The sequence below is a fragment of the Equus asinus genome, chromosome X (genome assembly GCF_041296235.1).
Source record: "Equus asinus isolate D_3611 breed Donkey chromosome X, EquAss-T2T_v2, whole genome shotgun sequence".
In the NCBI taxonomy this organism is placed as follows: domain Eukaryota; kingdom Metazoa; phylum Chordata; class Mammalia; order Perissodactyla; family Equidae; genus Equus; species Equus asinus.
In genome coordinates this window covers 105,337,520-105,353,490 of record NC_091820.1, presented here as the reverse complement: position 1 = coordinate 105,353,490, position 15,971 = coordinate 105,337,520, and the positions used below count along the sequence as shown (strand labels likewise).

The window sequence follows — 15,971 nt, the reverse complement described above, 5'->3', positions numbered from 1 at the left end:
ATTAGCTGGCAGGGCTCTGAGTCCCCTAAATGGTCTTTTATGCAATGAAAGTGGCAGTAAGCCAGCACTGGCCCCCCCAGTGACAAACCGCACGCTCAAGTCCCCAGTGTCCATAGACACCATGCACTTTTTAGAGAGGCCTGGCTCTGAAGCCTCAGCCATCATATTGGAACTCTGCACTGCAGGACTTGCCGCCAGTATTATACCACGAGCTGGAATTCTTTCAAGTCATGCTCTCTTGTATTGTATTCTCCTTCTACCTATACTTCTCTCTCTTAATGAGAGATAACTTTGTTGAACCTGAGCCTGGCATTGTATGTTTTACATGCCTACTTTTATTTTATCTTCCCCAAACCCTATGAGATATTGCTACAATTATCGTTTTCATTTTGCATATGAGGAGACTGAGGCTGAGAGCAGTGAACTGACTTTCTGAGCTCATAGAATTTGTTAGTGGCAGCGTACCTGGGAAAGTGGGACTTGACCCTGGTGCAGTCTAGTCAGAGCCTGTGCTCTCAACACTATACAATGCCACTTCCTCTTGGGTACTTTAGAACACAGGGGCCATTCCCAGTAGGGCTATAAGCACGTGAACTTCAGTAGAACAAGTGTGGAATTCTGAGATGCTAAAATATTTTGAATTTAGCAAATGATGAGAACTATTGTCCTTCCCTTTCTTGTTCTCCAACTTGTCACCATTCAAATAAGTTGTTTCAGCCTTGCATATACAGTGCAAGCCTTTAGGGGAACAGTGGTTTTGCAGAAGCTCACCCAAATTCCCCAATTTTAATAATGACTTTCTGCCTCTTCATTCCCTGCCCTTTCACGCCCATCTGCACAAGTCACAATCTCTAAGCTAAGAGAACATAACTAGCTGCTAGCAGAAAATATTCCTGGAGTTCTCCCACAGATCCTCATTCTCATAGAAAGTATAATGAAGCAGTGCCAGTTTGTTGTTTTCTCGGCCTGTCATCTGATTTCCTTTAAGACCAAAATAATTACATCAATATTCTTTCTAATCCCTTTTTCTTTTCCTCCAAATTACTCGAATAAGATCCATTTTATTCATTCTGTTTCCTCTTTTCTCTACCACTAGTTCAAAATGGACCAAAGAAAGACACATGACGTCACTTATCAGGAGGATATAGGATTCCCACATGTCTTTGACTTGTGCTGTTTAAACATTAGCCTTGCTTATGGGCTAGATCCTCTCCTTCTCTCTCTCTCTCTCTCACACACACACACACACACACACACACGCACCCACACACATACTTTTCTCCTTATTAATTAGTCTTTGAGTTAATGGCCTGAGACACTTTCAGATGGAACATGATGGTCTCTCATGCAGTAGGGACTCTGGCAAGAGAACAGTCACTTAGTTGAAGAAGACTCATTGATTTGGCAACAGAATGTTTCAGATGTAGGTTAGATAAGAATCAAGTGGCACCGACTCAAAGGCCCTGTTTCTCACTCAGCTCACACACCCTACCTGATCTTCACTATCGACATGTCTATAGTTTGTTTCTAGCACTCAGATGTAGTTAATGTTAATCATCTGTAGCAATAGTTATTTAGTACATTCTCTGATTTCCTTTAAAGTCTAGCCTTTTTCCTCTTATGACTGTCATGAGAATCAAGTGGAAATATATAATATCTTATAGATAATATAAATAATAATATAAAGTAGAAATAGAAATATCTCCTTGTTGCCTGGCCATGGTCTAAAAACTTGAAGGGACTCTCTGCCAGAAGGTTTTGGAAGGATGTCTGTCTAGTTCTGAAGGCAAGCCTGTGCACCTCTCATAGAATCCCTCACTGACTTTTGTAGCTATGTACATGCCAATAACCTCTTCTAGCTCTGAAAGCTGAACCCTCCCATCTTGGAAGCTCTTATGAGAAAGTCACCAAGAAACCAAACATTCATACTGAGTTTAATTTCAGCTTAGGGCTTTCCAGCAATACCTTTGACTAAGGAGGGAAATAGGATTCATTGATTTTGTTGCCCTCCCGTCATCATCACTGCCATTTTTTCCCCAGGGACACAACAGTCATCAGCCACTCTCCTAATACCAGCTATGATACAGCTCTAGAAGCTCGCATCCAGAAGGAAGAGGAAGAAATTTTGATGGCAAACAAGCGTTGCCTTGACATGGAGGGCAGGTAAAATGTCAATCTGCACCCTAGTGGATCTGAGAAGTTGGTATGAAGACCAGATAGGTCAGTAAGGAAGGGCAACCATCTTCATTCACAACTGGGAAACCTGATAATGAAGCTTCCCCCTACCCCTGCACCCCTGCCAGCCTGTTACTTAGGATTTGAGGTGCAAAGATCTTTACCTTGATCGTTCCCTCTAGCTGTGTAATTCCAAGTAGCATTGCTTTCCCCATTGCTCTTGATAATTGCTTTCCATCTGCCCTCTGCCAGAACTGAACTGTTTGCATTTGCATTCTGGGGTATTCTTTCTGTACCTCAACCCTGTGGTACAGCAGAGTGCTCGGTAAAAGAACCCCCACTCAAACTGGGAGATAGGGTACCTGGTGTCTCTTATAAACTCATGATCATTGACTTATTAGCTGAAATTGTGGCCCATTCACAGAAGTTCTCACCTTCTCATTGAATACATGATTTCCATTGATTCAGATTGTTCATTATGGCACCCACTACATTGGTTTACTCTCTCGTATACAGCCTTTCTTTTCACTGATATTTTCCTTTGGCTTTTTAAGGAACAATGCCTGGATATTCTGCTGTATCCGCCTGGATGTGCAGACAGGCATTTTAAAAATGCCTTAAAAATGTCTTACAATTCAGAAATAACTAGATCACTCCTTAGTTGAAAAGATAATGGAAGCTCAAGTCCATGTAGGCAGTGAGACCAGACGTGGAGGCAACAGCAAGGTCTTTATATGGTCTTTGTCTTTGACTCCTAGGATCAAGACCCTCCATGCCCAGATTATTGAGAAGGATGCCATGATCAAAGTACTCCAGCAGCGTTCCCGGAAGGAGCCAAGTAAGACAGAGCAGCTGTCATCCATGCGGCCAGCGAAGTCTCTGATGTCCATTTCCAATGCTGGATCAGGCTTGCTCTCCCACTCTTCCACCCTGACTGGCACTCCCATCATGGAAGAGAAGCGGGATGACAAGAGCTGGAAGGGGAGTCTAGGTAATGACAGTAAATAAGGAAGATTAAAGTAACATATTTAAAGAGAGCCCCAACTTAGATACAGGCCCATGCAGCAAGGAAAAAGTATGATGGTCCAGATTCTAGAGAGTGAGATTCACCAAGTTGGGTTTTTCTCCTCCTGAGAAGCTAGCTGCATATTCAGGAGCTCCTGCACACTGTGAAGTCTCACTGAGAAAACATTGGTTGAAGCCAAGACCTTAGAAGATAAGAATCCTGAGTTCTATTTGGGTGGGAAGGAAGTAACTTCAGTTTTCTCTAAGAAATTCTCAGATTTGGCCTTTGCCATGTGGGACCTTTTGTCTTTATCCAAAGCTCATGTGGCCTTCATGTCATTCAAAATTTCTAAATTCCAGTTTTTTCTATGTTTGTTCTTCCCATATAATAGGGAGGACTCAGCGTTCTACTTAAGCTAAATAGAGCTCGGTGGCAGGTTTTTGTTACCAGAATGTTCTGAGATCAGAACAGAATGTACTTTTTCATTCCATTCCTGTCCATTCCTTCCCCTCTAATCAAAACCCCAGAAGTATTGTGGATACCACAGGGCACATTTTTAGAGCCTGAGGAAGCAAGCTATGTATATTTTTATTTAAGGTCTTTTTGGTGCTTCTAATATTGTTCTTGGTCCTCTGTCACTCACGTTGTCCTTTGATTAGAGTAGGCATTTGGGGGACCATGACCATCACCTTAGATTGCACAATTATTATCACACTCATCTGTGACTACAGACTTCTTTCCCTGATCCTTTCTGGCTTTCTGGTAATGGATAGTGTTGGTTGTAAGTGGAACTGAGGAGGAAGTGGAACTGAGAAGCATTCTGACAGCTCAGTGTAAATCAATAATCATTGGAAAACTAAATCAAAACAGATGCCCAGGACACTTAAAGGTTTAATATGCTGTGCTGGGGGTTGGAGATTGAGGACCAGAAGCGATCTGCCAAGTCTGAAAGAAAGTTTTAGCCATGCTCAGAGGTACCTCACAAACCGATTCCTGGGTTCACTGGAGGCAAAAGTCAAGAATTTAGACCCGTTCATACTTCTCTTGAATCAGATGTCTGTATTTGAATAACCTGTAGTTTCCTAACCTTTTTCCCTCTTTCCTTTGTAGGTATTCTCCTAGGTGGAGACTACCGTGCCGAGTCTGTCCCTTCCACACCCTCGCCTGTGCCACCCTCGACTCCTCTGCTCTCGGCTCACTCTAAGACAGGCAGCCGAGACTGCAGCACCCAAACTGAACGGGGAACGGAACCCAACAAAACTGCAGCTGTTGCTCCAATCTCTGTTCCTGCTCCAGTTGCTGCTGCTGCCACTGCTGCCGCCATCACTGCCAACGCTGCCACCAACACTGCCATCGCTGCCACCAACACCACCACCATGGTAGCTGCTGCTCCAGTTGCTGTTGCTGCTGCTGCTCCAGCTGCTGCTGCTGCCACTGCCACCCCGTCTCCAGCAACTGCTGCTGCTGCTCTTGCCGCTGCTGTTTCTCCAGCTGTTGCTGCTCAGATTCCAGCTGCTGCCTCTGCTGTTGCTGCTGCTGTTGTTGCTCCTGCTGCTGCTGCTGTTCAAGTTGCTCCAGCTGCTCCGGCTCCGGTTCCAGCTCCGGCTCCAAATCCGGTTCCGGCTCCAGCAGTGGCTCAGGCTTCTGCTCCGGCTCAGACTCAGGCGCCAACTTCAGCTCCGGCTGCGGCTGCTACTCCAGCTCCAGCTCCAACTCCAGCTTTGGCTCAGGCTGAGGCTTCTGCAAGTCCAGCTGCCGGTTCTGGACCACGTCGTTTGTCTATACCGAGTTTGACCTACAATCCAGATAAGACAGGTAATAATAATTATTCATAACAGGTAGCTTTTGGTTCTGCCCTCAATTACAGATTTGTTTGTTGGTGCCTGCTGTTTAGGTATAGTTAGTCATTTGGACAGAATGACTGTCCAAAGGTCCCAAAGGGGATTAATCAGAAGAGATAAGGGCAGAGAGTCTGTAAATGAGTTTCTGGATGCCAGGATGGGAATGGGGATGAGTCAAGGCCATTCTCTTAGGAGAAGTAAATGCTCCGGTGAACGAGGCAGGGTGGCAGGCAAGTCTCACTTTACCATTGGCTTCATTGGCGCTCTAGAGCTGTCTATTTCTAGAAAAATGAGTTTTTACCTTGTCCCTAAAAGTCCTAACCCCTTATTTCCATTTAGATGGCCCTGTTTTCCACTCCAATACTCTGGAAAGAAAAGCTCCCATTCAGATCCTGGGACAAGAGCCTGACGCCGAGATGGTGGAATATCTCATCTAAATGGCCTAATCAAGAGCTGCAGTTTATCAGCAAGAATGCTTTTAATCATTTTTCCCTTTTGTTTGTTCTTATTTTGAGGGTGAGGACAAGGGTTGGGGGGGATTTTTTAAAGGGACTTTTTATTGAAACGATATATGAACTCCAGTCTATTCTGGTACACATAGAGAGTACCTCTAAAGACAGATTAATCAGAATGTGCTCTAAAGTTTATTGTTTGGATTTATACAAATACTGGGACTGTTAATAGCTGGATATACATCAATGTTTTCAATGTGCTTAAATTTGTTTAGCATTTCTATATTCCAGATCATTCTTTTTTGAAGAGCACAGTATGTTTGGAAGACAGTGTATAACATGTAGTTCAGAAGTGGGAAGCCGGAGAGAATTTGTGCGTCTGCTGTTTTGTATAGTTACCATCTAGGCAGCATCCAGAGAGAGCTCTCATCGTGGGCTCGTGAAAGGGAATAGTTTTAGGAGCTCTGTAAGCTGGAGAAAAGGTAGGGAGTATTTTGGTGTGGAAGGGTGCCGGAGCTAATTTTCCCTCCCAATTTCCCAGCTACCCTTTGCCAGGGGATTGTGTTTATCTTCATTTCAGTGGTGCTTTGGAAGTGGATTATTTTGGTTCCCTTGTGGAGGTTCATACATTCATATATATACTCTGGAGTAATTTATGCATTTGGATAATTAATATATTGCTTTCAGATGCTAGGAGAGTAAATTAGCTGAGTGATGTACAGCTTCCTCTCTCTTAGGGAGTTAGACCATCAGCGGCCTTGATGGAGAGTTGCGTGAGGTGCTGTATGCAGACTTTTGTCGTCTGTGTATAGCCATGAACACAGCTTGCTTGCCTTTCCTGAGACCAATCTGTTTAGTGTCTGTTTCTTCTCCAGCACAAGTTCACTGGCTGTGTCACTATTCTCAAACTGCCTACCATTTGCAGAATGAGGAAGCATTTTTGTTGACGGGTTGAATGCTTTGAATTTCTGGTGAACTTTGAAATAACTCATTTTGTTTTCCCAAATTCTTAGCATACGTCTTAAAAGGCATATTTGACTATAACCTCCAAGGGAATAGCATCAAAAGCCCAAAGTACGATGCTGCAGTCAGAGGAGAGGTGGGCTGCAGCAGTATCCTCAGCTACCTCTTCTCACTGCCAGTGACTCCATCTTAGAATACCTTTGGAGAGCAGCAGGAAATGCGCATGTGGGCAGGGACCAAGGAGGCCATGGCTCCAAGCTGTGCCATAGGGCTGCCTCCAGGGACACAGAAGGGCTGGCTGCCTATTGCCACAGGTCCCTGCTCTGTGTCACCTTTCTGTCCTTCATTAAGGTGACAAATCCACAGACAATGTCATTAAGATCAGTTTTCAAGGGTATAGGGGGGTGAGGGGAGTGGGGGGTGATAGGTAAGGGTGGGGGGTAGAGGTTTGGGGATGTTAGTTAGAAACCAGATTAATAGAAGTGTAGGCCTGATATATTATGTTGTGAGGCATAGTGGCTGGAAGGAACTTTAGCAATATAGCCCTGCCCCCTCATTTTAGTACTGAGGAATCTGAGACCTGGAGAGGTTAAGTGACTTTTTCGAGATCACACAAGACAGCTTTCCACTCTGCCAATTACCGTGCTTATTTTGGGAAACCCTTATATACAAAAAGCCCTGTTTTAAGAAAAGGCATCTTCATGATCCAGGGCATATGTGTTTTGTAAAATGTCCCTGGCTTGAGTAGTTTGTTCAGGATTCTGAATTCCTATCTTGCCTCTCCTGTAGTGCCTTTTGCAAGGTTTTCCCTTTCCTGATCCTCATTTCAACATTGAGTCACATGAAACATCCCCCTGAGAAATCAACCTCCCTTCTTCTCTTGCTATGGGATTGGCTGTATCGGATCAACTTACAGGGTTCCTCTATGAGTCTAGGAATGGCATATTTAACAGTATTGTGTCATTCCTAATTATTTTCCAAAGGAATTATTTTGTGTGTGTCGGGGGAGAGACAAGAGGGAGGGTGATGTGATTTTCAGCCAGTCTTGAGATTTTCAGTAATGAAGTGATCATCCTAAACATTAGTCCTCAGTTATAAGCGAATCCCAAATAGAAATTAAAAGTGCATAATTTAAAATTGAATTAAAAGCGTGAAAAGTTAATACTCATTCATACAACCCTTTAGTCATAAGGAAAAAAACCCTTGAATGGTAGAAGCAACGAGTAGCAAACTTCAGGACTGCTCTTTTCTATCTAAGTAAATAAGTAAAAATGAGAAGAAACCTTTCATCTACTCCTTTCATGGTTATAACACATTGCCAGAAGTTTTGCTAGCTCTGGGAGCCATGATTTTAATCACATTCTATAAGGTGACAGATGTCATACATTCCACACTGTGTGGCAGCCATCTCTTTAGACTCATGTATTTTCGGGAAAGAAGAAAGTTCTTGGCAAAGTAATATTTTGAACTTTCCACAACATCTCTGCTCCCTCACACCAGAGGCAGTCCCTTTTGGCTCAGTTTTTAATCCCAGATAATTTGCTAAAATAGTATCGTACATCTAAGAGATGGAAGAAGTCCATGTCAGTGTATTATGTTTACGAAGAAGATAAATTCAGTCTTTTCAGAAAATCTCTAATAGGTGTCATTTTACAAATTCAGGTTTATAGGAGAAATCTCAAGTTAGCCACCTTTTCACTATTGTGTGGATGTAACATTTGGGGGATCTTTCTGGACTCCCACCTATCTATGCATTTTACTGGCACCTCAGGACAGAAGGATGACCTTGTTGTCTTAACTTGTACTGCCTGGTGGTCTCTGGGGACCTTCTAAGTCAGTTGTACCCCAATGTCCCATGTACAGAAAAACTCCATTAGAACAAACTTTACTTGATATAAAATTTCTATTAACAATTTTTTATTAAATAAAACTAGCTTGAGCTTTCTTTTAAAATCATGTATCTTGATTGTTGTTTTAATGAAGGATTTATTTTCAATGCTGCTTTTGAGCTTCGGGATGACAGGATAGCAGGAACCTGAAATGACTGCCATCATCTGCTATAGGAAACACCAAGAGACCCATTGTGTTCTCTTTTTCTTGTTACACAGTTGGGTGGGTACAACAATCGGAAAATGAACAAACTGATTGTGCAAACTACTTTTTATGAAGAGCCTAAACACTCATGATGCGGCAGCTTAAAGTGTATACATATGCACTAACTTTTATAAATTATATTCTCATGTCTGTTAGCCATGCAATCTCCTGTTATCTCAATTGCTCATTCACATATGGAATGTGTTACTTAAAATGTGTGCATTCTTACTGAACATGTTTTCAAAGGAAGGCATCAGCTATGGGCTAATTGCCACCAATTTCAGCCCGCCATGATCCTTGGAAATATATCTTCCAAGTGCCATCCATCATCAGTAGGACAAGTGTCGGGAGTTTGTTTATTTTTTTCCAGTAGCAACGATGGGTTACATGGAGCCGTCAAACCTCCTTCTGGCCTCCTTTGTGATTAATGGCATGTGTTGTAAAATGGATAGCTGGGGTTGGCAGTTGGCTAAAGAAGAATCACCTTTGGTTTAAAATGTATGTGACCCCATAATGACTGAGACTCCATTCTGTAATCAACTGAGCTAGTTCCAATAAAGTTAAGCAGGTTTGAATCCACTTTGTGCCTATCTTTTCACTGACAATAAAGTTAGCTATTTTAAAATGTAGTACTGTGTGGAAAATGCTTTGGTGTTTACCCAACAGAGGCTTTATTTGTGCTGTATCAGTGATTACTTTCAATTCAGTATGCAATGAAATTGCCTTTCAAGGGCAGCATGCAGAAGAATTTGCGTTTGCTTAAAGTATAGAATGTGATTATAAAGTATTAAGACAACCCCACGGGCCACATGCTCTAATCGGTTCCTTTATATATTTAGGCAGCATATGTTAAAAGCTTTTCATCTTTTTATCTCTTGGTTCCGAGGGGTAAAATGATGGCCACCCAAAGCAGAGAATTTATCCTTTGGTTAGCATTTTGGAAGGCCCTTGATGTTTCTTCTGTACCCTTGTTCTCATGCCAATTCATCAGTTTTGGTTGAGGGAGCTTGTTATTAAAAGCAAATCAAAACCACAAACAAGTTGGCTCTTTTCACTGAAAATGTTACAGCTGCCTTTACACTGCCCTGCCTGTGCCTCTTGTTTACCACTGAGTCCCAGCCTGATCGGGGAGGATGAGAACCCCACAGGCTTTGCATTGACATTTTTTACAGTGGAATTGGCTTGATGGGTGTTGCAAAATGGATGGGGAGAGGGTATAGAATTCATTCAACTCTAAATTTGATTTTTTTAGTTAAATTGGGCTACGTTCCCTCCATATTTATGATGAGTGCTTTGAAAACTGTGTGTGTGAAAGCCCACTCCACTTTTTCAAGACAAAGAAGATGATATTAAGTTAACCCCACCTTCTTAGAAAGCTTTACGAAGCATTCTTTTCAGAAATATATTGTGCTCAGTTCTTAATGAGCAGTCGCTAGTGGGGGGAAAAAGCAAGTGTTCCTTCAAAAGTAACAAGATTGCAATGTAGGAACATTTCTAGTTATATAGTATTATAAGTGATCTGATTATCTGTGTGGTACTTCATCTCCCTTCCTGTGGGCCTCACCTACTGTGATGAGCGATCTGGAAAGTCTATGTGAATTACACAGTTGCAGAAAAAAACACCTCCTGCTTCCCACCTGCATCTTATTTTGCAGAAAGATTTTTATTGGAGAAAAAAGTGTAAGTGATTTGGTCTTATAACACTTTCTACATTGATGATTGGCAGTCACCCTGGTATCTGAGTGAAGACCCCTGAGTGATAGGACTTAGTTTCCAAAGAGAAAAATCTTCTCCACGACATCAAAATTTCATACCACATCACAAGTACTCACTCCTCAGATGCACAAACTAGCCAAGCCCAGGATATTTATTTTGGCTCCCATGTTTTTTCATTTGTCTCTTGCCTCTACCAATGGTTTCAGGAATGTGTGAGCTGTTGACTGACTACATATTAGATGTTGCCGTTATGTAAAATGCCCCAGAGTTAAAAAATATGGTCCACGATTCTAGTTTACTAGAGAAAACTACACATACATATGCAGATACACACGTTTACAATTCATTGTGATGTATTAAATGGAAAAGGTTTGAACAAGATAGAGAACTAGTGCAAAGGAGGGAATGATTGTTGGGATGGCACAGAGAGTGTGTATATGTTGGGATTTGAAGGGCATGTAGGTGTTAACTTGGTGAACTAGGGGATGAGGAAGAACATCCCAGGCAGAAGGAATAGCATGTGCAAAAGCAATTTCACTTTGTCAGACCTGCAATCAAATGAAAACTATGTTTCCAAGATCAAAGTCCCCAGAAAAGTATTCTGAATTTTAACAATCTCTTAAAGGAAGCTTACAAACTCACTCAATTAGGTGGTAGAACATACTGGTCCAGAGGTCAAAAGAACATGGAATTCTAGTTCTCAGTCTGCCTCTAAACAGATGTTCACCTTTAGATAAGTCCCTTAACAGGATCAGAGAGTTTATTAGTAAAATGGGGATAAATACCTATCCCTCATGGACCTCATGGAGAAGGGCTAAGAGAGTTTCAGAAAGTGAGAATATAAAAAGATGCCAGTCCAAACCATGGGCTGAATCTATAAAGATGAAGTGGTTTCTTTAACTTTTATTCTGAAGAAAAATTCAAACATACACACAGCAGAATAGTGTAAGGCCCCTCCATGTGTTCATTACTGGGCATCAACAATTATCAATGAATGGCAAATCTTGCTTCATTTATCACCCCCACCCATTCACCTTGCATTATTTTGAAGCACATCCTGGGCATCATAGCACTTCATCCATAAATATTTCAGTGTGCATAAAGACGAAATTCTTAATAGTGAAAAAAGTAAAGTGCTACTCCTGGAACCAAAATATATAACCCCACCAACCCAACAAAGCAATAGCATGTTTCTGCTTTGCCACTTAACAAAGCTTCTTTGTTTGATCCCACAAGTCCTGCCTTAAACCAAAACATACTGTCTCAAAAATGGAGGAATTCATTCTCCCACAATCCACATATCAAAGTGGAATATATTTTCTTTAAAGGCTCCCCAATGCAGGTTCTAAGCAATTATTCCTTCTCCACTCTTTCAAAAACTCTAGCTCTTTTAAAGTCCCTGTCATCCAGCTGGTTTTGTTTTTTTTTGTTTTTTGTTTTTTTTGCTGAGGAAGATCAGCCCCAAGCTAACTTCTGTTTCCAATCTTCCTCTTTTTTTGCTTGAGGAAGATTAGCCCTGAGCTAACATCTGTGCCAATCTTCCTGTAATGTATATGTGGGTCTCCGTCACAGCATGGCTGATGAGTGGTGTAAGTCTGTGCCCAGGATCCAAACCCGTGAACCAGGGCCTCTAAAGTGGAGCATGCCAAACTTAACCACTACACCACAGGGCCAGCCAGCCTCCAGCTGTTTTTGTTTACCCTCATCTACTGATTTGGTCACTATCCCAAATGGACTGATGATTTCGACCCCTGGATCACAGTTGTCTTCTCCAGGCCCAAACAACCCAGTCAGCATCCTGGCCTATAATGTCGTTGCCCTCTCCAACTCCCCTAATCTCCACATCCACTCCACTTCAGCCTGCTGTGCTCATGGCTAACCCAGACCTGGTCATGCAGAACTGTTCCACCATGGAAATCACATACACCAGTATCCCACTATTTGGCGAGAGTCTCCCATCCTCCCAGTTCTACTCTGACTCTTATCTGCACTTTGATTTCTGAGAGACCTCAAGTTCCTTGATGCCCACATTTCCTCCTAGGTTTTTACCCCTGACCTACCAGATCTGGATCTCATGCTCAACCACCTGAACCCTCAGATCATTCATACGCCTTAAAACCTCAACCATTCATCACAAGCCAGAAACTTGTGAGTCATCCTTGACATGTCTGTCTCCCTCATAGCTGATATCCAATCCATCACTGATCCTAACAAAATAAATTGCAAACCCATTCACTACTTACCAACTCTACTGTCAACAACCTATTTGAAGCCACCATTATCTTTCACCTAGACTATTTCAATAGCATATTAACTGATCTGCCATGTCCACTCTTCTCCTACTTTTTTATTATATTTGTTCAGCAACAAATATTTATATTTATTCAGCAAGGAATATAATTCACGTCATGTCATTTCCCTGCTTTAAAATCTTTCAAAAGCTTCCTATTGCAATATGAATAAAATGGAGCCACAAGAGGTAAACAACTAACCCGAAGGCTTATAGTTGATGGATTTGAAACTAGAACCCGAATATCTTGGATTCTTATTCCAGTAGAATCCTTTTCATGCCTTATTCTGAGTATCATCTTTTTCTTAGGCTTACAGGTCACTACTGCTATGGCATCATTATTTTCTCTGTTATTAACCTAGAGCAGTACTTCTTGAAGTCCTCTCCAAACCATCTGTATCAGAGTCACCTCAGGTGTTTATTCAGTGCACGCTCCCTGGCCTCGCCCTCAAAGAAGCTTATCCTATAATTCTAGGGTAACACTCAGGAATTTGCATTTTGACAAGCTTCCTGGGAGATTTTGATGTAGCTTGTCCTGAGACTACATACTTTAAGCAACACTGGCCTAGGATTTCCTAGCATTTATCTTACTTTCTTTCCCCTCCTCAGTTCCCCTGCGATGTAACAGCCTCCCAACAGCACATAGTTAAATGAGTAAGTCCAATTTGGACATTAGCTATCACACACACCCTTACTTCAGTAGGGAGCCATTTTATTTTCTTTATTCACCCTTAGTACCTATGGTGAAATAGCTGCCTATTCTCCTCAGATATGACTCTTAAGTGGTTGGATTTACTGCTCTGATCAAACAAGACATGTTGTTGGTTACTTCTGTTATTGGTTTACATGGTTTGTAATCCTTGAGACAACCACAACCATATTTATGATCTTGACCAGCTCATTGAGCTCCAATGACTGTTCTGTAATATAAGGTCACTAGATTATGATCTCTAAAGTCCCCTCTGGCTCTTACATTCCTTGATTTCACGAGACTAAATACTACCTCTGAGGTCATAAATTCTTTCACATGGATCCAAAATTGGCTGTGGCACAGATAAAAGACGTTTTAAAATCTGAATATACTGAAAATATTCTACAGGCCTAAGCTGTATTCATCAAGCTTCAATTTTTTTCCACTGATTCTGCCCACACTTGACATTTTATTCTCCCATCTTGGCTATACCTACTCCATTCTCCTATTATGCGTGTCATTTTCCAAAGAGGACATGTCCACAAGAATAAGTCTCCCCAAAAAATCTGAGGAGATCAAAACAGAGGGAAGGCAGGATAGTTTACATTTCTTTTAAGCCATGAGTCTATGGTAATTTGCTATTATCCAGTTGTAGGGGACTGAGTGGCACAAACAAGGGCGGATAAAAGGGAAATAATCAAGGCATGTGTCATGTTGCAGTAGAGGGCCAAGAGAAGGATGGCAGTCACTGAGCCACCATGATGTCCAAGGCATTAACTAGAGCTAGAAAAAAAATAAATGGAAATAACATATTTGTAACCTGCTAGGTGTTATAAACTAGTTGTGTGATAAACATAAAACATACGTATTCTTCCCCACAATAAAATTAAAAGATCCAAAAAACAAAAAGCACGTATCTTCCAAAACTCTTTTCTTTCTCTCATATCCAGGGGCAGATGCACGTCCTGTGAGTCTTAAAGGTTAGACAATTTAGAAGGCCTTATTTATGAAAAAGAATTTCAAAAATTATGAATAGACAGCCATATATTAAAGTATTTATTTAGAACGAGAAACTGTAACTAATTACATATTTTTAAAAGCTGACAAATACCACAAACAGGAAAATTTTTAAAAAGTACAATATTTTTTATTAATTAACTGCCCAACACACCTCCGTAGTACTTTTTTTCGTATACTTTTGGCTTTATATTTTTGTTTGCCTCTTCACTGTAATATCATTTGTTGTTTTTTGGAAGATTAGCCCTGAGCTAACATCTGCTGCCAATCCCCCTTTTTTTGCTGAGGAAGACTGGCCTGAGCTAACATCCGTGCCCGTCTTCCTCTACTTTATACGTGGGATGCCTACCACAGCATGGCTTGCCAAGGGGTGCCATGTCTGCACCCGGGATCCAAACCGGCGAACCCCGGGCCGCTGAAGCGGAACGTGTGCACTTAACCGCTGCACCACCAGGCCGGCCCCTGTAATATCATTTTTTTATTGAGAGAAGAAGAGGATAATTTAGTCTTTCCACTAGCATGGTTGATCAAAATGTGTTGTTATTGATCGTAGGAAAGCTAAAGCACGCAACTTCACACACCTGAAATAGAACTGATGTTTGTGGAACTGATTCAGATTTGTGCTCTACAAACATAAGAGTACTGATACATTATATTTTGTGCAATTCCCATCACAGTATAAATAAAAGTACTATGCATAATTGTGAACACTGTATTGTTGAGTATATTCCTAACAGAAGAAAACTTCCTCCATGTTTGGGCATTAGTGAGAACTAAATACTCTGCATACCATTTTACACAGCAGGTAATTGAAGGAATTTTCCACAGATTAGCTTCTGGATCCATACATTTCAAACCTTATTTCAGCGCCCACATACTTTCAGTATAAGTACATTCATATAGTGATAAGACCTCTGGCTTTGCACCTTTTGTATTACCCTGCTGGATAATTCAGCAGAGTGAGAAGGAGGGGTATTTCTGGAAGCCATTTTCTTACCCAGATGGTTGAGCAAAGATTTATCTATACACAGGACTGACTGCAAACCACATAAATATATGTCACTAAACACAAACTAAATATATCTCCAACTGGGCTTCCCCTTTGCTGGATCTCAAACACAGTAGAGGGAAATTGGAGTGAAAGGAGATAGCAGTTATAGTAGTCAGGGTTCTCCAGAGAAACAAAACATATATACAGAGAGAGAGGGAGAGAGAGAGAGAGAGAGAGAGAGAGAGAGAGAGAGAAGCTGGCAAGTCTGAAATATAGAGGCAGAATTGCTTTTACTCTGGGAAACCTCAGTCTTTGCTCTTGAGGCCTTCAACCGACTGGATGGGGCCCACGCATATTATGAAGGGCATTGTGCTTTACACAAAGTCCACTGATTTAAATGTTAATCACATCTACAAATATCTTCATAGCAACATCTAGACTGGTGTTTGACCAAACGACTGGGCACCATAGCCTAGCCAAGTTGGCACATAAAGTTAACCGTCACAGCAGTCATAACCAATTTTAACCAATAGGATAAGCTCTCCTCTTTTTGCAAATATGATAGAAACACACTTTCATGTGAACCCATTGCTAGGAACCCTTCCAGGGTGTTGGAATAGGCCTATGCAATTCAGATCCCACATCCAACCCATGAACATATCCCTTCAGTTCTACCTTAAAAATATATCCGGAATCTGATCACCTCCACTGAGTTCTGCTAGTTTCACCTTCTGT

General features: G+C 41.6%; 1 protein-coding gene across 3 annotated transcripts in view; it reads left to right on the top strand.

The window, feature by feature from the left end:
• The window catches only part of AMOT (angiomotin), a 61,806-nt gene extending 52,646 nt beyond the window's left edge, over positions 1–9,160 (top strand). For all 3 annotated transcript variants that reach the window (XM_014862990.3, XM_014862992.3, XM_044763322.2), the window contains 4 exons: positions 2,041–2,163; positions 2,934–3,166; positions 4,292–4,996; positions 5,362–9,160. In XM_014862990.3, coding sequence (XP_014718476.1) covers positions 2,041–2,163; positions 2,934–3,166; positions 4,292–4,996; positions 5,362–5,459 — 1,159 coding nt within the window. In that variant the 3' untranslated portion in view covers positions 5,460–9,160. The remainder of the gene's footprint in view (positions 1–2,040; positions 2,164–2,933; positions 3,167–4,291; positions 4,997–5,361) is intronic.
• Positions 9,161–15,971: the final 6,811 nt, after the last annotated feature.